Genomic DNA, 21,341 nt, shown 5'->3' with positions numbered 1-21,341 from the left:
AGGTGAATGGAAGCCTGAAATTACCTGTTCTATGGCTGAATGAGCTGCGGTCAGTCGAAAACAGGGATGGTGACGTCAGCTTTCCAACATGGTGTCCGCTGGCCTCCTCTGTGGTCTGACTGGTGTGGAGAACCGAGATGGACCGCTTCCTTCCCCCGTCTCGAACCCAGAATTCAGCCCTGAGTACGGTGCTTGCACGGCTGGCAGAAACTGCAGCGCTGTATCCCTGCATCGCTATTTCCTTGTTTCCCAGCGCGCGCTGCAGACTCTAGCCACGGGGCGATTTGCTGAATAAGCAGTGTTACCCTCCGTGCGACAAACCTCTCGCGTTTGAGTCCCCGTAGCCGATCCTCGTGCGATGGAAATCCTTCCTCCAGGTTCCGGAGCACCCCACTATTGCTGGAAATTCCTAACAAGATAGCCTTTAGCCATCCTGACTTGTCATACTCCCATACAGTGAAGCAGCACACGGGGGCAATGCACTCCCCTCGCCGCCATCTTCGATCTTCTCTGTTTTTACATTTCCATTTTAAATCAGAGTAAAATTCACCAAAAAGGTTATCTTACTATCTGTAGCAGTGAGCCCTTTCAACATCGATTTAAGTTAGTCTGGCAATAAGTATTATAACAGAATTCCTTCTACTCTCTTCAGAGATCAACAATGGAAAATATGCTGATAGGCAGACAAACTGGATGCCTTTCTTCAGGGAGGAATGGCAGACAAGAAGAGAGAATGGACGAAGGAGGGCTATCCCCTCTTAAATCCTAAGGTTTCCCCATCTCCTTATAGATTGTGGTGTCTGAAGCAGAACTAAAGTCATGAAACTCTAATAGAGTTCCATGGGAATCTCACTTTTCATTCTTGTCTCTGTTCTATCAATTTTTGCCCATTTGAACATCTTTGGGCCACCCAGGAATCACGCAAACTTATCTTACTGACCACACAGACAAGGACATGGTCCACAAAAGCTGGAAGCTAAAATTAAAGTGAAATTTAGAGTTAAAAGCTTCTACTTCATCTTGATTGGCTTGTGCTACTTTCATGAAACCTTCCTATCTCACACAAGATATCTCACAATGGTCCTTTTTTGGTGAATTTTAGCCTGAAATACTATTATTCAAATGGATCCACGACAGAGTTCCTTAGCAGTAGTTTCTTCAAGCTGATAACTGCCTTGGTTCTTTATTTCTCTTATATGAAAGTATTCCATATAGAAAAAGAAAAACAAATTGTAACCAGCTTTAAATGAACAGATTCCTGCCTTCTCTACCCCTCCATCTTTCACTAACCAGAGGTTTATGTTTACTTAAAAAAAAAAAAAAAAAAGAATTACAATACAAGAATCAAAATGTCTTAATCGTCAGTAAATTTCATGACTTTCTCACTGAAAATGAGAAACACTTTCAACTGATGGAGGGTGTTCCTAGGCCTGCCTATGCTTATTGTTAGGGAAGAATGTAATATCGCTTCCTGTAGGAGTCTCCTAGAAGGGTTCTGCAGGCCAGGGCTGGCCCAGCGCACACACTGAAGGAAGGTCTCAAAGGGACAGAGGAACACTCTGAAACTTCTCATGGATTCACGGGGTTTGTTTTGTTTTGTTTTGTTTTGTTTTTTTTACATATGATCCTGTCATCAGCCTCAGAACACATTCAAGTTTTTAAAAAAAAGTCTATTTCTAAATATTGGAATCATATTCACTGTAGATTGTCTGGGTGTGTTCTTAATCTTGGTCTCTGTAGAGCATCTTAGAGGAAATAAAAAGATATACTTAAGATATTTGGATAAAAGTTTGGCTCCTTCATAGAACTCATTCTCTCGACTTAATTCAGGAAATTATATGTGGTTTTCTGGTCCAATGTTCTCAGGTCTTTAGCCTGACGATGAAAAGTTTTTAAAAAGTTGCCAGAAACAGTTCTCTTGGATATTATCACACAGTAAAATTCAAGGCGGCACATATGTCTTTCTTTCATAGCTATAAAAAGGCCACTTCACAACAACCCAGGTGGAAAGGAAAATGACAAACAATTCCAAATCGTCTTCTCTTGAGTTAAGTCTTTAACAACTCACAGCCACTGACATTTTTTGGCAGAATCATCAGCAACAGATTTGGACAAATAGTCTAAGTGGACTTTTTCTTAATCTGGATGATGAAGATTTAGAAAGATTTAGATAAAGACTTAGAAGATTTAGGAAGACTGCAGACATAAGCAGTTCCAGGGATATGGGATGGAATCAGAGCAAGTAATAATGAGTCCCTGGTGTCCTAATCAGGCCATAAAAACAGAGTGGTTCTGGACTTTTGATGGGAAAATGGGTCAAGTTAATCAAGGCAAGTATTTGGGCAGAAGAGGCCTGTGTTCTAGGTAACTGACAGAAATGGTCTGGATGACCTGAGTTCCCCAGCACCTGCACCCACACCTCTGGATACTGTTGTCATCAGACAAAGCCAGCTGGTTGCTGGGCTCTGCATCTCTAAGGTTTATGGCTGTCTTTGAAAACTTCTTGAAGTCTTCCTTTCATATAGTTAAGGTGCCCTTTAGCAAATTATTTCTCTTTGGCACAAAGTGCCCTGCTAAGAGATGACTAATTTATTTCCTCGCATGTGTAATATTTTAGCCAACATGATGTGGTTTTAGGTGGGTTGAAAGGTGGATGATCTCTTTACCTTGGCACCAGTTTAATCCATGTTTTGTGTGATTATGTAACAGCTTAACTTTCATGAGGTTCCCGACCTCAGTCTCCAGTGCAGGGGAGACTTAGGTGAAATTTACCGCACTTTACCTCATAACTTAACTTTCTTAGTTTACCAATAAGATTATAATAACATTTTGCTAAATGATATCTTTGCTGAATAAGCATAAGATATTAAATTATATTTTTTATTAAATGTATATTTACTAGCAATTTTTAATGATATTAGATATAAACTTCTTAAAAGTTGGAAATAAAAAACTGAAGGTACAGTAAGTAATTTGAGTCTGCTTATATGCTCTCCCCTCATAATGTGTTATTTTCATTTTCATATATGCTATAGTTAAAATATATCACCATCAGACTCAAATTGATCTTGGGAAAGTCATTAACTCATCTGAGCCTGTTTCTTTATAAAATGGCAACAACATTTTTTTTCTTAGGCACCCATTTTTCATATTTGCAAGAAGGAATAAAATCACAGATGTTATCTGAAAGTGTTTGGTAAACCCCATGCACTATACAAATACACATTATTTTTGTTACTCTGGGTCATCAAAATAATTAGTGGCAAACATTATCTCTGTGTAGACTGACAATATTCCTGTGTTCTCCACAGCAGCGTCTACGTGCAAAACTGTTTTATCTTTTTATGCTTTCAGATATTCTGGTTGTGCCTTAGCTATTAATATCATTTCCCATTTCTGGAAAAGGGAAATTGATGATCAAGCTCTTGATATGGAGCTAGACTTGACATTCTGATGAACATCTCAGGTAAGTTAAACTTTCCTATATACTGGAGAAGCCTAATCTAATTGCTGATGTCAAATACTTTTGCACGGTTGATGAATTCAAAGTACAGTGTGAGATAAGAGTTCATCACCTGTATAACAAGCAGCTGTCGCACAGGCTGCATGTTAGGGCAAGAGCTCAATTCTGCAAGTGCATTGGATATGGCCAAGAGACAGATGGCCAACAGGATGCTGGCCAAGATCTTCTTAGTGACCAGGGAACTGCCTTTTATTTAAGATGAATTATTAAAGTTTAATTTAATGAAAAATATCATCTACTTATGCCAAATATTTGTCCTTTTTGCATAACTATTTGTCTACAATTTTCTGAAGTTGTATATTTTAGAAAAAATTAAAAATTTTAACACAAGGTTCCACCAGTCTTAATCTGGGAAGATCCAAAATAGCAAGTCAGGTAGGTATATAATTGCATTGTGTTAAGGGAAGACCTATTTATCTTTTACTTTTAGGAAAAAAGCAACATAATGACTATTACACAAATTAATTAAGTGAAATAGATAACATAAAAAGAACAAAATAATATACCATGAAAAAACAGAAAACAATAAACTTGGTTTCAGCTTTGACTCAATTAGTAAATTCACTTGTTTATTCAAGTCAAATTTTAGTTATGGCCACACAGATTATAGTAATTTTCTGATTTTTATTTCACATGATTTTTGGTAATTTTATTATGTGGCTGTCTGTAAGTATGTATAAAGATACAAATATGTATGAAACTTAAAAAAAAGTAAAATAAAACATGTAAGTTTAATAAACTATACAGTTATGTGAGTGCTTATATAATTATACATGTAAGTGTGTTTGCACACACTCATGTATCTGCACACAAGAATCCTGAAAGATAAATGGTTGTATAAACATGTTTGAACAAATTTTTGGAGAGGTATACATGCAAAGAAACCTATCAAAAGCCATTCCCCTGACAGATGTGCTCCAGTATCACAGAGGACTCATCTCTAACAAGGAGCCCCAAGGTGCCACCTCTGTCAATGCTCAGTATCACATAGCACTCACAATAAGGAACCCTGATGAATTTTAGATGCTTAGCTATACACTGTGTCTGACAGAGATTAAAACTTGTTTAGTATAGTCTTTGTTTTCAGAATTTGGAGGCACATTCTAAATTTTTAGCCATTGTGGAGTCTTACAATGTTAGACATCCATTGTCGATAACATTACATTAACAAGACAACCCTGCAGGCCAAGGTGGTGCATACCTATAATCCCAGCAACTCAGGAGGCTGAGGCAGGAGGATCTCAAGTTAGAAACCAGCCTTAGCAATGTAGTGAGATCCTGTCTAAAAACAAAAATATAAAAGAGCTGGGGGATATAGCTCAGTGGTGGAGCACCCCTGGGTTTAACCTCCATTACCAAAATAAATAAATAAATAAAAAATAAAAATAAAAATAAAAAAAAAAACTCCTTGCCCTGATCATTCAAGAAAAATAAGTTTACTTTAACAGCCAAACCAATGTTATGTATTTTTGTAGGAGCATACTTTCTAAATTTCTCTTGACTGTTTACATCTCTCCAGCTCCCTATCCCACCAAAAGTCTAAAATATTGGGCCACCTTATGGGGGACCACAGCAAGAGCCTCCCTCTGCTCTCCTTGCACATGTTACTGGAATATTCTCGCCCCATCCCCACATTATATCCAGCTTCAGCTCTACAAAATGCACCACTGATCATGTCATGTCACATGCTCAACAGCTTTCAAGTACATCCCACTGCTCTTGTGAAGTACCCTGTGCCTGAAATACTCTTTACCCAACTTCACTCCTAGTTTTCCTCTAGTTAATTCCTAAAGATCCTTCAGATTTCAGTTTGGACCTCATGTCTTCTGTCATATGTTTGCAACACTACAAGGTGCTTTTTATATACAATGCACTTGATTAGCACTCATGTCCCCTAGAATAAGGGAAGCTCCATGGAGCAAAGGTCCCAAGGAAAATGTTGGATAAAATAAAAAGGCTCAGCCAGAAAGGCAATAGACATAGTTTGCCAAAGTACTACCTGGGTTCATCTTAAATCTTACAGTCACTTAGTAGTATCATTTCTTTTCTTACTTCTGTTCTTTCTTTCTTTTTTTTTTAATTCGCACTTAGGATTGAACCCAAAGGTAGTTTACCACAGAATCACAACCTTTTTTATTTTTTATTTTGAGACAGAGTCTTGCTAAATTGCTTAGGGTCTTACTAAGTTGCTGAGGCTGGCCTTAATTCTCTGATGTTCCTGCATCAGCCTCCCGAGTGGAGTTGCTGAGATTTCAGGCATGAGCCTCCATCTCCAGCAGTTGTTTCTTTAAGCTGTATAAGGGCTGGGGATGTAGCTCAGTGGGTTCGATCCCCAGGACCACAAAACAACACTACTACCAACAAAAGCCCAACTGTCTAGCTCCTACATGCTTCTTTCAATAAAGCACAGACTCCTGACAACAAAGCCTCAACTGGAAGAATGACTCACTAATAAAAACCATTAAGTAAATTTCCATAGCATCCCAAGACATTTTTGTACTGCCTGGCTGGTAAGAAGTTGTTGGTAGACTCATGTGCTCTGTATCACTGCCTTTTAATTTAAATTTCCCTTTCAGGAGGTGTTTTTAATATCACTGGATGTGCAGAAATCTGTTCCGAATTTATATAATTTAAAATCAGTCTTAAGAGTCGGTGATTTATGAAGAACTCTGACTTGATGATGGTTTACAACATTTTTCCCTCCTGACAGGAGACCCATGCTGAGAAAAATAAAACGTCCCAGTTCTCCCTAATGGAAACAGAGCCGCACAGACAAGTGCAGCTGCTGGAGGTTGCTGACATCGCCAGGAAATTCTAAAAGCAAAACCAAGGTGGGGCTGGCAGATCCCTGGGCCTTTCATGTACAATCCTGAAACATAAAACCACGGAATTTTTAATGTCAATGGACACCACTGTCAATATTTATGTAGGCACTTTCATGGCGTATATTACAGAGATTAAATAGAGGAATACTCACTTTGCAGGAGATCCCAGTGGAGATGGACTTATCTGCTACATACTTGGTTTCCAGCTTTTGGAGACGCCCTTGAGCTTATTATGCTATTTACTAATGATAACAAGCCTGTATATGTCTTCTGTTATGGGAGAATGAACTCGAACAAAATTTGCTGAACTGATTAATGTATATTTATGCCACAAGAGTCTCAGGCTGGATTTACAGGCCCAGAGTTGGTCCCTTCTTTCACACAGCAATCCATTTGACAATCATCAAGAACCTACTTGTTGACATTTTTTTTTTTCAGTTTATGAGCTAGTAATGGACCTAGGAAGACAAGCAGTGAACAGTACCGTCCTATAGGTAAATTAGAATTTTCTCAGAATATACCTACAGGGAGCACCCATCCAATTTCTTTGAGGTGTTGAACTCATCGTGCTCTGACCTGGAGAGTTCTATCAAACACACAGGCATATCTGATATCTCAATGAATGTCATTTAATTAAGAGTAATTCGTATACAGTTAATCTTAAAAATTAAATATATGGCCAGGCACAGTGGTGCACACCAGCGGCTCAGGAGGCTGAGGTAGGAGGATCGCGAGTTCAAAGCCAGCCTTAGCAACAGCAAGGCTTCGTGGCTAAGTGCTCCTGAGTTCAATCCCCGGTACTCCACCACCTCCCCCAAATAAGTTAAATGCATTATAGACTATACTGAGGCATAATATTGTGGAATCAGAAATCTGACTGTAAACTCCTAGAGGGAAGCCATGAGTTTCTGTATAGAGAAGGCCATTGGCACATGTTTGTTACATTGAACTAACTGTGGGCTGGGGAAGTAGCTCAGTAGTAGAATGCTTGCCTGGCAATGACATGCACTATGCCCTGGGTTCAACCCCCAATATTGCCATCCTCCCCCGCAAAAAAATGAACTACCTGCCATATCTCATGAAAAGACACAAAGTTTCTGAATAAGAGTTGGTATGTATTTTGAAATCCGAGGAGTCAAGGATTCAAATGTGAAATGATTCTGTCCCTACATATTTCCAAATGCTTATCTGGTGACGCATTGTAAAGCAACATAGGACAAGTTCATCGAGAGTAATACTCAGCCCAATGTAAAGAAGATAAAAAGTGTTGGGGCCCTTTAAACTTGCCATTGGGGGCTCAACTAGATACCTTCCTGCTCCGTGTTCATTCATGCATTAGCATACGTTCATTGAGCACCTACTATCTATCAGGCACTGCCACAGGTGCTTGGGATACATCACTAATTAAAAAAAAAAAAAAGCAAACTGACACTTAATTTATCATTCCAGACCTTTTAAATTACCTTTTTGGTTCCCATCCTGTGCCTATACTTGTGCAAAATATTAAGAACGTGACGAAATCCAAAAGGAAGCTGTTTATAAACATAAGAAAGCTGAAATTGTTCAGGTACTGTGTATCTTACCTTGTAGTGAGTTGAAGATGGAGAAGAGGTACATGAAAGCTATATTTAAGGGTCCCCAGGCAAAGAAAGCAAAACCCCAAGTCATGCCCAGCAGGAAGGTCAGGCTGACCACGCTGCGCAGGTTCCTCAAAACCTCTTCTCTCAGGGTCCGGTTGCTTCTCTTGCCATTCCTCCCACAGATCTGCACCATCACCACAATGAACATGGCGACGTTGAGGAAAAACATGACTCCAAAATACCCGGCACAGGCCACATAAAACACCACTGGGTCCTGAATCCAACAGCTCAGAGAGAGAAGAAGAAATGAGAAAGGAAAAGAGATTTATTACCTTAGACTGTGTACTTAAGACTTCTCTTGGCTTCCCTGGGCTGACTGCAGACTTCTCTCTTAAAAATCTTTGGGAAGTCATTTCACTTCCCTGGCCTTCAGTTTCTTCTTTGATCTTTTTATAGATGGTTTTTTGTTTGGTTTTGGATGGCCACCATCTTAATATCTAATTAGTTCAGTCAACATTAAAATGAAAACAAAGTGGCTTCTTGAATTCTAATTAGGTATTTGAACACGCTTGGTTGGTTCACCCCAAACTATGTTGGAACTTTTCTCTAGTGTGCTTTGTACTCTAAGAATGAGAACTTGAAGCACTCATTTTTGCTCATTGTTGTTATGGGGCATCCCTGTGAGATTTTTCTACAAAATAATATGGAACTAGAAATCTGCTAAGGGACTTTGGAGATAGCTTTTCTTGAGAGTCTCAGTTGGCAAGGCCCCTATTTATTCTTTGTATTTAAACATGAAAATGAGCTAGAGGCCCAGAAAGCTCTAACGTTGTTGGCCTCTAACTCTGTAGACACAAATTCAGTGTCACTGAATGCCACATTTCTTATCATGTGAAGTTAATTCTTCCTTATTTAAGTCACAACTAAGTATGGATTCATTACAGCAAAGTAATTCCTATCAATATGACTAGTCTAGTTGGGACAACACCTTATAGAATTTTGACATTCTTACATGGACACTTATCATGCACAATTATAAAATTTATATTAATTATAAAGCATTCGTATTGGATGAAGAAGGATATACTATATATTTAACACTCAGAATGACATACAGATGAGAAAATGAAATGAATTTGAAAACTACTTGTGTAAAGTATGCTATGGGTAAAGTTGACCTGCATTATAATGTGTAGATGCCTGAGTACCCAATTTATGCTATGGAAATTCTTAGGTACAGTTGGATGAATGATTTAATGTGAATGAGTTTATTTTTAACTTCAAGTGTAAATGGTCATCATTTTGGAGTATTCCACACTGGAGCTTATCCTTCACGGAGGCAAAAGCTGTCTTGAACATCTTGGGATCCTAGAACCTACTGGCATATAGTAAATACTCAATAAATGAGAAATTGTTGATGTCACAGCAGCAAATTACTAAGTGGCACTTTAAAGTCCTGTAAGAACTGGCTAACATACTTTTTAAGTTCCTTTATTTGGAAATTTTAACACATTTTTAGTTCCTTTATTTGGAACTTATTTTATTAACTTGTTTTATTTGTAACATTTTATTAAGGTCACAAATAGCACTACTTATCCCTGAAGTAAACTTTTTCATTATACATAGAAGTCCCTCTAATCCTAAAATTTTCCACCTAGGTCCAACATTCCCCCTAGTTCCTGTGGGGTATTTCCAGTGTCATGTTAGAAATGTGAAAGAAAGGAAGACCATGAGGGAAGGGTGCACAGGAGACCACCGACAGGACGCAGCTGTGTGACCCAGGCAGGAAATGTTCATGGACAGGTGGTGCTATGCACCTCCTTGCAGGAGGAGAAAGCTCTTTGCTCGCTCAGCATCCATCTAATCCACAGACATGGAGCAGCGTGGTGTCACTGATAAGATACAAGAGCATACTCCCAAATCCAAACACTAGAAGTTCAGCAAGCTCACTGTGTGAAGAAAATTTTCCAAATTATTTAAGAACTCCCTATTCTCCATCTTCTACATTTCTCCATAGCACTCACAATGACATTGATTGATTCACTGTAAGACACTGCTACTGAACTCTCCTGAAGATGAGTGTGAGCCTCAGGACGTAGGACTACTGTGGACTTTCCTCAAATAGGATGGGTCTCCTGGAGGGAGGAGGCAGTATCCTATGCTGCTCCTAAACTCCCTGGATGACGGAGTATCATGTTAACATAGAAAAGCAGCTAGATAGCTGGGTCAAATGGTGGTTCCATTTGATCTAGCTTCCCACTCCCTGGTCTATACCCAAAGTATTTAAAATCAGCATACTATAGTAATGCAGCCACATCAATGTTCATAGCAGCTCAATTCACAATAGCTAAACTGTTGGAGCAACCTAGATGCCCTTCAATAGATGAATGATTAAAGAAACTGTGATATATATACACAAAGGAATATTACTCTGCATTAAAAGAGAATAAAATTATGGCATTTGCAGGTAAATGGATGGAGTTGGAGAATATCATGCTAAGCGAAGTAAGCCAATCCCAAAAAACCAAAGGCCCAATGTTCTCTCTGATAAGCGGATGCTGATCCATAATGGGGGCGGGGCATGGGAAAAATGGAGGAACTTTGATGTGGCAAAGGGGAGGAAGGGGTGCAGAGGGGGAGTGCGGGTAGGAAAGATGGTAGAATGAGATGGACACCATTACCCTAGGTACATGTATGACTGTACATATAGTGCGACACTACATTGTGTACAAGCAGAGAAATGAAAAGTTATGCTGCAATTGTGTACAATGAATCAAAATCCATTCTGCTGTCATATATACCTAATGAAAATTAATTAATTGATTATTTAAAAAAAAAAAGAAAAGCAGCTTGAACACATCAGGACATTCAAATAAACCCATCTGCGGAGTAGCAGAGACCTTGACAATGTGATGCAAATGAACTAAAACCTTTTAAAACAAGAGCCTCACTCTGGCATGGGAACGTAATACTAAGTTTAAGGAAACAGGAGTATGTCCCTCACAAGTAGGTTCCCCAAGTTCATATCACTTACAATTCATCACCTTGCTCTTTCCCGTAGCTTTCTTTTCCATAGACTTCATTTTGATTTTTGCTTGCCAGAATAATGGACACCACCAAGGCAGGTAAACCTGTTATAAAAAGACAGGACACGCACAGCTCTTCAGAAGTATCTGGAACTTTTTTTTTAAGATGGACAATCGCAAGGAAGTAGCAGAGCCCCGCCTCCCCCAACCACAGCACACAAACTTCTTAGAAGGGGCAACTTGGTTAGAACCAACCACAAAGTCTTTTTTGGAGTGGAACATGAAACTCATTTGGCAACAATTAAAGTTCTGTTTGCTTAGCTGAACTTACTAGAGGTCCCAAACCTGATTCTATCGAATGCAGCATGAGCCAATGTGGTTTTCATTAGGCCATCAGAGTTCAGGCAGATACAACAATGGCAGCTAATTCCCGCCTTTTTGGATAAAGTCTTTAGAAAAATTAGTGTGGGGGGAACAACAGGGATATAAAATCTTTACAGTCTTCTCTTTTCCCTCTAGAGAATCAATACCATATTCATGTATGTATTTACAGGGGAAATGTATGCCAGCCCAATTCCCTGAACAAAGGTTTTACCGCCTCCTAAGGGGGTGCTGAACATCTTGGGAATGTCTCATGCTTCTATATTATCATTTGAAAATGATTTTTGAGAAAGTTCTAAAGGTTAGGCCCAATAATACAACCCAGACAAAGAAAGAAGCCAGAGGAGATAATTCCAAAGAGACTAACACAACCACTCTATGTCTGATGGAGTTCAAGGCAAAAATTCTGTAAGTCTCCTAGCTGCACACAAAAAACTCACATTCTTCCTCTGGTTTCCACAACATGGGCATGTGTTTAGGGATGAGTACAGTGAGGAGTCGCAGCTGGCCTTTATATCAGGAGGTATAATGGAAATGTGCCGCAGTTGGCCAGCTGCTGCTTCAGACTTGGGTGGGCTGGCTCTGAGCTCAGGAAATGAGTTGGTGGTGAGTCAGGAGCTAAGACTTCTCCTTTACTCCTGAATTTAGTGAGTACTGTAGAAGAAGTTTTTTTTTTTTTTTTTTGGTACTGGGTTTTAAACCCATGAAACCAGGGGGCTTAACCACTGAGCCACATCACCAGCCACCCCCCACCCCTTTTTTTGTATTTAGTTTAGAAACAGAGTCTCTCTGAATTGCTTAGGTCCTCACCAGATTGCTGAGGCTGGCCTTGAACTCACAATCCTCCTGCCTCAGCCTCTGAGCTGCTGGGATTACAGGCATGTGCCACTGTGCCCAGCCTGTGGAAGGGTTTTTAAAGATAGTTCGGAGGATTCCTTCCTTTGGATACGTATCTCTAATCCACATAACTCACAATGCTGGAGTTTCTCTCAACAGTATTGTTCTTTAGAAATACATATTTTTCTTATGAGAATTGGGCAATTTTCATGATAGAAAGAACAAAGTCAAAAAATTTTAGGAGGCTTACCCCAGCCTATGATGCAGAATTTTAGAATATACCGGCGAATATAAGTGTTGAATACTTTCACTAAAGCAATATACATGTGAATGGCTTCCAGCCCCATCCAGGTAAAGGTTGCCAGAAGGAAGAAGTGGAGGAGAGCAGCCACTGCAACACAGAGTCCCTTCATGCCAAAGGAGGTGACCCAGCCATCCAGGAGGAAGGTCAGGTTCAGGAACAGCAGGGCTGTGCTCAGGTTCAGCAGGATCTTGGAGGGATAATCCCTTCGCAGTTTTCTAAAAAGGGAGAAAAATACACACACAAGAACACATATTGTAAATAATTTTTAAATTTTTAATTTTATTAGCATTTTATTTAGCACTGTAGTTTTACATAATTGTGGGGTTCATTCTAACATATTCATAAATGCAAATATAACATAATTTGCTCCATTTCAACACCAGTTCCTACTGGCTACTCTTCCCTCCTCCCCCTCCTGACCCTCACCTCTATTCTGTTGATTTTCCTTCTATTAATTTATTATTTTTTGAGCGTGGGGGTACCTTCATATCTTCTGCAACTGTGTAATAGTTGAGAAAGCCATCTTTATGACATGGTTCCAATATGCAGAGGGCTAAAGATATTTATGAGTATTTGGCAGCCTATAAAAACTTTTTGAATAGTAATTTTATTACAAAACTGTTTCCAATTGTTCACAAAATTCCCAACTGGTTTTCAGATATCTTTTTTTAATCCAGGAAAAATTCTAGTACAAGAATGATATTTTTATTAAAAAACTAATGCCCCTAAATTTTTTGAAGTTTCTTAATTTTTAATGAATTAAAGATCCTCCTATTTTTTTAAAAAAAATTCCTGTTTCAGGACTGAGGCAAATACCTTCATCTTTTAAAAATATTTTCATCTGTACAATGAAGAAAGTACAAAGTATTTTTTACACTTTGTATTTACTTAAATGTCAATCATCTTTAACATATGTGAAACCATCTTATAAATAGAAGTATGGTAATTACAAATAAGATTCATAGCTGGAAAATTCATGTTGTGTGATAGGAGAAACCTGAACTTGAAAACTGAACCACCCGACATGAATCACAGAGTATATAATTGTTTTCAAGCGCCAAAGCAATTTTCTCTTTCACATTTGGAACAGTTAGCACTGGGCTTGGCAGACAGATAAATACTTACTCAAAAGCAACATATGTCAGCAGGGTTGCTGCTGAAAAGATGGAAGATACTCCACAGCCGATGTAGGTGATGAACGTGAGGACCTTCGTGTTTCTTGCGTCGATCTGTGAGGCGCTTCTTGGAAGGTCCTGCACAAGACATGGGAAGCAGCTGTTAAGAATTCTTCCAGAGTGGTGCTCTGTGCCACTAAAAGTTCACTGCTAACATCATACAGAATCTCAGGGGATAAAACAACAATGGACGTCAATGTTAAGATTGCCATCTATTGCACTCTTGTGGGTCACTATGTGAAAGAAAATTACTGACCAAAGCAGGTGCACATTGTATTTTTATCATTACTTTCTTACCCAAGCTCCTTGAATTCCAGCTTAAGGTGAAGAATAAAACTACAGGTCCCCCAACTGAAACTGGAGAGGAGGTAGCTGTCATGCATAATGTTATTAGACCCATTTATAATATTTACAGGACTGGGGCATGAGTACAAATGGAGGCCACGGGAGCCCATGTGGCCAGACCCTCCTACCCTTAGATTCCTTGCTGGGTTGGAGGTGCTCAGCCAGGAGACAGCCAGAAGCTGGTGGTGGCTCCGAGGGTGTGGCTCTAAGGATGGTGTTGAGGCTTTTAATTGTGGTCAGTTTAAAGCTTGGTGTGCAGAAGTTGTGGTGGTTTATTTATTTATTTTTCATAAATGAGAAGCCACTAAGAGGTTTTGGGTCAAAGCATTTTGATCCCTATAGACCTGAAAGGATGCAATTTACAGTGTTCGGGTTGTAGTGGAGTGAACATATTCTTTCAGATTAGCACACTTTCCAGCATGTTACTGTGAAGCATTAATTTCAATATACTTAGGCAGACCTGCAAAGTCTAAACCTGGTAGGAAAATCTTCTTTTCTCCTTAAATAGGGGAATGAAATAGGGATAAATCTTAAGATCAACTACTCAATGCTGGTTGGAGGAGAAAGTAACTTCTATCATGCAAATGTTCAAAAATTCAGCATTCTTAGAGAAGGGATTTATTAAACATCCAGTTTAAACTTCTAGGTCTTATAACAAAAATTTTTCCTCCTCTATGTTATTTTTCTTTAATATTCAGCAAGTGTCAAAAAATCTGCTCCTGGGCTAGGGTTGGAGCTCAGTTGTAGAATGCTTGCCAAGCATGCAATGAGGCACAGGGTTTGATCCTCAGAACCACATTAAACAAACAAACAAATGAACAAACAAACAAATAAATAAAGGCATCATGTCCATAATACCTTTTTTAAATTTTTCTTTCACTAAAAATATTTTTTTTAAAAAAATAAAGAAATCTGCTCCTCACATAGGCATTGAGCTACTGGTATTTCTATATGTGTACATGTGTGCAAAATGAAAAAAAAGGAGAGTGAATTCCAGGTATGACTGATGCAGTAAGGAACAGGTATATTTCCTTTATGCACAAAGTGATGGAAATCAGCAGAAGCAGGTGCTGGAAGTCAGAGGGGCCCTTTCTAATCTTATTGATTCAAGAATTCCTCAAAACACTGGGGCACATGGGATTCCCATGGTACCTTGTAGGAAGTTCTAAGTCAGTGCCACTTGACTTTAGACAGGCTACTTCACCACAGTTCAGTCACTGCAGGACAGCATAGGCCAGAGAACTGAATCACAGTCTTGAGGGACCTCCATGTGATATGTTACTACCTCTTAAAAAAAAAAAAAAAACTCTGTTGCCATCTAGATAAGGCAATTGACTGGCAAACCTCAATTAAACCAAAATTTAAAATAAAAATTAAGGCTTTTTACTGATCCCCATTTACACGCAATTCTCATGCTGTTTTGAACTTTTGGAGAATGGAAATATTTATCCCTCTGAGCCAGCCAACATGAAAATACACTAATGTTCAAAATATGAAAGTCAATTTTACTACAGATAAATGTAGTAGAGGACATTGAATCCCTCGCACATTTGTAGATTGGAAGATATGATTCTGGGTGAATGTGTCATGGGAAAAATTTAGATTCAGAAAAATCTATGCAAATGAATAAAGGGTTTGTAAATTAAGAAAGACTCTTAGCAAAATCTTGGTGGTCTGGAAAAGCTGAAAGGATATGAACACATGGCCAGAAAGGATGAATTTTGGCAAGATTTTCTTAAAGCAATTTATAATCCTATAAAAACAGTCAAGGTATAAAATGGAAAGATAATGCTAAAGATGCATATTTCCATATATATAAAAAAATTAACTGTTTAATCAGATGGCAACAGAAAAAATAATGTACAATCATGTAGAGTGTTTTTACTCCAAACACAATTTAAATAATATATGAAGGAACTGACCACTTAAAATAATGTGTAGCCAAAATCTGATTGCATATGAACTATCTCTTAATATTCTCTTTTGTTACTATTATCTATTTACCTAATATTAGACTTAACAGATGCAATTATGTGTTCTCTCTCTCTCTCTCTCTCTCTCTCTCTCTCTCACACACACACACACACACATACACACACACACACACACAGTTAAAATATTTAAATGAATTAAGTTAAAGCTCCTATACCTGAATGAATAATTGTTGAAAATAAGTATTTTCTGAAAACTTCCTCTTTTCACTTTTAAAGAAAAAAGAATATGGAAAGAAATATAATTTTCTTTCTAGATTGCTTAGGGAAAATCATTTTATAGTTTAATTATTCATTTTCATGCTCTGGCAGTAAAGAAAAAATATTTGTATTTTGAGAACATTAAAAAGTTACTTTCTGTGACTTACCACCACCTTTTTCAATGATTTGCTCTCATCCCTGAGAGCACTAATGTCCTGGGTTGTCAGGAAAATTACAATTTGCAGAATTGCCATGTGACATCGGCCATTTGCATAGGCCAAGTATATTCATGAGCCAAATGCTACATCCCACAGTTTCTCACCACTTCCTCCCTGTCCCCACAGGAAGAAGTGCCTAAGATTTAAAGGAGGGGGATAAACACAACCTCATGTCTGTGATTTCAACTGGAAAAGCTTTTTGACTCAGCTTGCACTACTCCCATCTCCTATTTAAAAACAAATGTGGTTGGTTCCTTTACAGAAACCATACAGAAACAATGGCTGTGATAATCTGGATGGCAGTCTGGATTCCAGAAGTGTGTGCAAAAACACTAGTGTACCAGATAAAAGGGAAAATGCAAGTCTATGGATAAACACAAATAAGTCCTTGGACATGGGGTGAAAATTTGTGGGATTAAAAAAACAAAGATGTGCTCTAATTTTTGTTTAAAATTGTTGAGCAGGCTGGCCAACAAGATAAAAAAGAAAAAAAAAAAAACAGAGCCATGGGAAAAAAGGAAGGAAGAAAAGAAGAAAAGAATGATACAAGGCCTGAGAGCCAGAGAAACACCACGCCCATCATCACTGAGGTCTCTTCTGAGGTGCTGCCATCTCCAGGAGGAAGATTCCCTGGCACAGAGCCTGGTACAGAATGACAGACTGAGTCATAACATAAGAAAAATTTTGATCAAACAATTCACAGTTCTCTTCCAACATTTTCTTCTTTAACTTTGCCTCCCTCTTATTCCTGTCTCCTGTTTCCAAGACTCTATTTCTCTCTTAACAGAGATTTTCTTATTTCTGGGATTATCTGTCATCACCATCAATACTGTAAAAAACACATAGAGTTCTATAATTACTTTCTTATATTTTTAATATATGTTCTCTACTAATTAGATTTTTCTTTAAGAATTAAGATTTAGGGTATAGATGGGCATGATCAGGAAAAAAAAATTCTTCAAACACAAAATCTAAAAAGAAAAGTTTGAAAAAAGAAAGAAGTATGCCTTCTGAAATTACATGATGTCAAAATGAGCTTAGAAACCCCCCTCACCATCAGGACTCCGAAGTGTGTGAAGTGGTTACACAGGCAGATGGTCTCGCTTGCATCTGAATTGTTGTGCGCAATGCACCCTGACGTGTTCCATCCTCCAAGACTTTCTGTGGGAGGAATCAATAAAGAGAGTGAGAGCAACAGCATCTTCTCCATAAGGAACGGGATGACTTTCAGAAAATCTGCCTCAGCCTCATCTGGTCTGTCTTACTGAGTTTATCTGTGCAATGAATGCCATTCATAAAGTTACCAATATGTAAAATAATCCTGGATCCTGGACTCACAGGAGGCTAGTGCTGAGCAGGCAGTTAGAGACAATCTAGATAGTGAATCTGTGGAACCTGTGTTTCACTGTGTTCTACTGGAGTGTTTGGGGGTTCTGCAAATGTTTGAGTTTAATTGTAACATAATTGAAAAAAAGTTTCTATAAAGAATGCTCCTTTTCAAATGTGCTACGTGCTCATGAACTTTCTGGAGACCAATACTGCTCCATAGGATGGGTCTGTATTTTTGTGAAGCCCTAAGAACAAAGGAAGTCTGCTTTCTTAGAATATGTGATTATGAGCACAACAGTCAAGCACGGTGATGACTTAACTACGCGTGGTTTGAGTGTATCCTTTCTGACTTTAATAGTATAATATAGAGTATGAACAACTCCTGTGATCAAAATATGAGATCCATTTATTTGAACAGCATGTAAAGATATAAGGTAATATTTAACAAATGTATATGATGAAATCAGGGTCTCCAAACTGTGCAACCAAACCACAAAACTGTCCAGCTATATCAAGGATTGTCCAAAATAAAAAAGAGGTTTGACTACTTTGGGGCACTCTCTGTCTTTCTCTCACTCTAAAAGTGAATATTACTGGCATTTAACAAAGTATCCAGCATGTTGCTGGAACAGATTTGGCCACGATAATTCCAGTGGGGGACCCTGATGGAAGGGGACATGGAAGGTACAGACACATGAAGTTCATCACTTATGGCTGGAGGCAAATCCCCTCAAGGAGATTTCCACAGCTGCGGCCTAATGATGTGCTTATTGCTTTACTTTGACAGCCTTTATTTGTTTGCGGTGTTGTAGAGGCTGCTCATTTCTTTCCTGTAATCCACGTCCACTATCACCATCCCTATCTTTATCTTCCTTGGTGTTTTCTCCACCCACCCTAACTTGAAATAGAAGCTGGGCTTCTAATCATATGACTTGTGCATATCAAGTAATATCTTCCTATGTATCCTAGAAGAATAACGTCAAGTGTGTGCCTACATTCAACTAACAGTCACAACAAAAGTCTATACCGTATTTGACAAATGACTGAAATCAAAGAGTTGTTTCATTAAAAAAAAAAAAAAGTCAAGTATGCCCATTTCTTCTTGTAGTATCTAAAAAGTCACATAAATTAAAATTGACTTAGTGATATAAACTGAAATCTGCAGTTCAGTTGCTCTTACAACTACATTGTGACTCATTGTGGTTTGGAGTGGAATTAAAGGAAATGGAGGTATCTAATGGTGTTTAAAATTCGTTGTTATCTATATTAACACAACCAGTATTTTAACACTTACTGTTTTTGTTCAAATCCCAGAAGGCACAGATGGGACGATGCACTTCCTATATCAACACAAGAATAAACATGTGAAATTGTGTTTAAAATAACTTAAAAAGCACATGATTGAAATGTGGCAAAGAAGAAAATGCTACAGGGTTCACAAAGAAATAGATCAGCATGAGACATGCCAATACAACCTGAAAACCTGAGGTGATCTATAGAGGATATTCTCTCAGAATGGAGATCCCAAGGGAAAATCAGCTATAACCTTAGAAACCTTATGAGGAATCAAATCACCCATTTTTTTCCTGCAGGTTACTACATGTCCCATCATTAAATACTGAATCCATCCACTACCATTCCTAATATTTAGAAAAGTTCTTTATACTATAATTTCACATTCTTTAAAATTCTTCTTTGTGTCTGGATATATGCAGAAACAAACTGAAAGAAGCAACTCAGAGAGAGATTTATACATCTGTGTTCTTCACAATAACCAAAAAATAGAAGCAACTCAAATGTCCACTGATGGACAAATGGATACACAAATTCTGATATATACATATAATGGAATATTATCTGACCCTAAAAAGAAAAAAGAAATTCTGATGACAGATGCTGCTTTATGTCTTGAAGACATTCTGCTAAGTGAAATAATCAATTTATTGTCCCAAAGGACAAATACTGTACGATTCCACTTTTTGAGGTACCTAGAAGAGTCAAATTAATAGTGATCTAGAGTTGAGCAGCGGTTACCAGAGGTTCTTGGAAGGTGAGAATAGGGAGGTAGTGTTTAATGGGAATGGAGTTTCAGTCGAAGAAGATGGAAAACTTGTAGAGACGGATGGTACAATGTGAATACACTTAATGCTACTGACCGCACATTTAAAAATGATAAAATGGTAAATTTTGTCAAGTATATTCCACCACAGTTTTTAAAAAATCCTCCTTTATAGAGAAAGGGGCTGATAAACAAAGAGGCCACAAGGTCTCTTTGGAGAAGGTCTCCAAGGATCCTCTCCAAGGATTCTGCAATGACTTAACTCCAATTGTTAGCCCTTATCTGTCTGCTCTCTTCCTGCCAGACAAATGGCAGGATCATCACTGGGGCCCCCTAAAAAAGTGGGAAAACCTGTTTCCAGGGCACTGAGGACAGTTCAATAAGGCAAGAGAAGTAACATTTGCCAAGATTTCAAGCAACTGCTAACTCCTTAAAGAATAAATCTTCCCTTCTGTTGCTCCTTGACATTCCCAACTGCAGTTACTTTTTACTTTAAAAATATAGAGACACAACCAAAACCTCCTATGGTAGAATGGTGCAAGATATTAGATCCAACTTATTTGAAATGATGTGTGTCATTTTTTAAGAACAGTTATCTTTTTCTTCACTCCCATGCCTTCTGGTTCATGAGTCCTAGGTAAGACTAATTCCCACACTATGCCCCAAGCTGATGATACTCACGGTGACCGCAGAGCACTGCCTGACTGGTGGCCTCCCTTCTGGAACACTGATTCTTGCCCTCATAAAAAGTGCCAGTTACTTACTATCATGTAAAAGGAAAAGGCCCACAATTCTCTGAAATAGTTTGCACTGCTCAATTACAACTGGTAGCATTTTCTTACCTGAGTTCTTGTATGTTTGATTTTAATTTGAACGGGGTCCTTTAGATCCTGGATAGTAATGTTTCCAATACTGCATGCTATCACATAACTCACTAAGGTTTTTCTTTGGGGTCCCACATCCTTTGGAAAAAAAAAATTGCGTGCCTGAGTCAGAAGTACACACTTTTATTTTGCTTCTGTGCTCCAAAATAAGCAAACTGTCAGCAATTTTTACACTTAAGATCTTCGACTCTAGAGCATCCTGTTTATAACATAAAATTGCTGGCTTTCCTGAAGGAGCTGTGCTACTTCCCTTATCACAATAAATACATTGAGGGGGCATTATGAGCCAGTATAATAAGGTAGTATTCATAAAACTCCATTCGTGATCGGGGTAACTGATGTCAGCCAGTTCATATCTGGAACAATGCAAACCCATAAATAATACAAACTCATGAACAAGTGTGAAACAATTAGTTCATTTCCCTACTCTAGAAAACAGATGAAGTTTTTTTTCCTTTAGAGAAGTATGAAGGAAATTTGGTGTGAAAAATAAAAAGCAATTCATCTTTTACATCTATGCCAAGAGCCTGGCCTGTTTACTAACCTATACCTAAATGTAGTTCCACTGGATGCAAGTCCCATGCAGAACGTTCACCTTCTTCTGTGCTGTCTACATGTCAGCACCTGCAGACTTCACTGCAGTGGAACCTGTCCTGCAAAATG

General features: G+C 38.4%; 1 protein-coding gene across 5 annotated transcripts in view; it reads right to left on the bottom strand.

Annotated features, from left to right (window-relative positions):
• Adgrg6 (adhesion G protein-coupled receptor G6) overlaps positions 1 to 21,341 on the bottom strand; it is a 138,675-nt gene that overhangs the window by 16,812 nt on the left and 100,522 nt on the right. For all 5 annotated transcript variants that reach the window (XM_048799132.1, XM_048799115.1, XM_015501843.2 and 2 more), the window contains 7 exons: positions 20,637 to 20,756; positions 19,030 to 19,075; positions 17,461 to 17,567; positions 13,602 to 13,729; positions 12,423 to 12,691; positions 10,963 to 11,059; positions 7,932 to 8,215 (listed from right to left, as the gene is read on the bottom strand). In XM_048799132.1, coding sequence (XP_048655089.1) covers positions 7,932 to 8,215; positions 10,963 to 11,059; positions 12,423 to 12,691; positions 13,602 to 13,729; positions 17,461 to 17,567; positions 19,030 to 19,075; positions 20,637 to 20,756 — 1,051 coding nt within the window. The remainder of the gene's footprint in view (positions 1 to 7,931; positions 8,216 to 10,962; positions 11,060 to 12,422; positions 12,692 to 13,601; positions 13,730 to 17,460; positions 17,568 to 19,029; positions 19,076 to 20,636; positions 20,757 to 21,341) is intronic.

Source organism: Marmota marmota, unplaced genomic scaffold, assembly GCF_001458135.2.
Source record: "Marmota marmota marmota unplaced genomic scaffold, marMar, whole genome shotgun sequence".
Lineage (NCBI taxonomy): Eukaryota > Metazoa > Chordata > Mammalia > Rodentia > Sciuridae > Marmota > Marmota marmota.
Note: the sequence above shows the minus strand (reverse complement) of the source record. Positions and strands in the feature narration are given on the sequence as shown.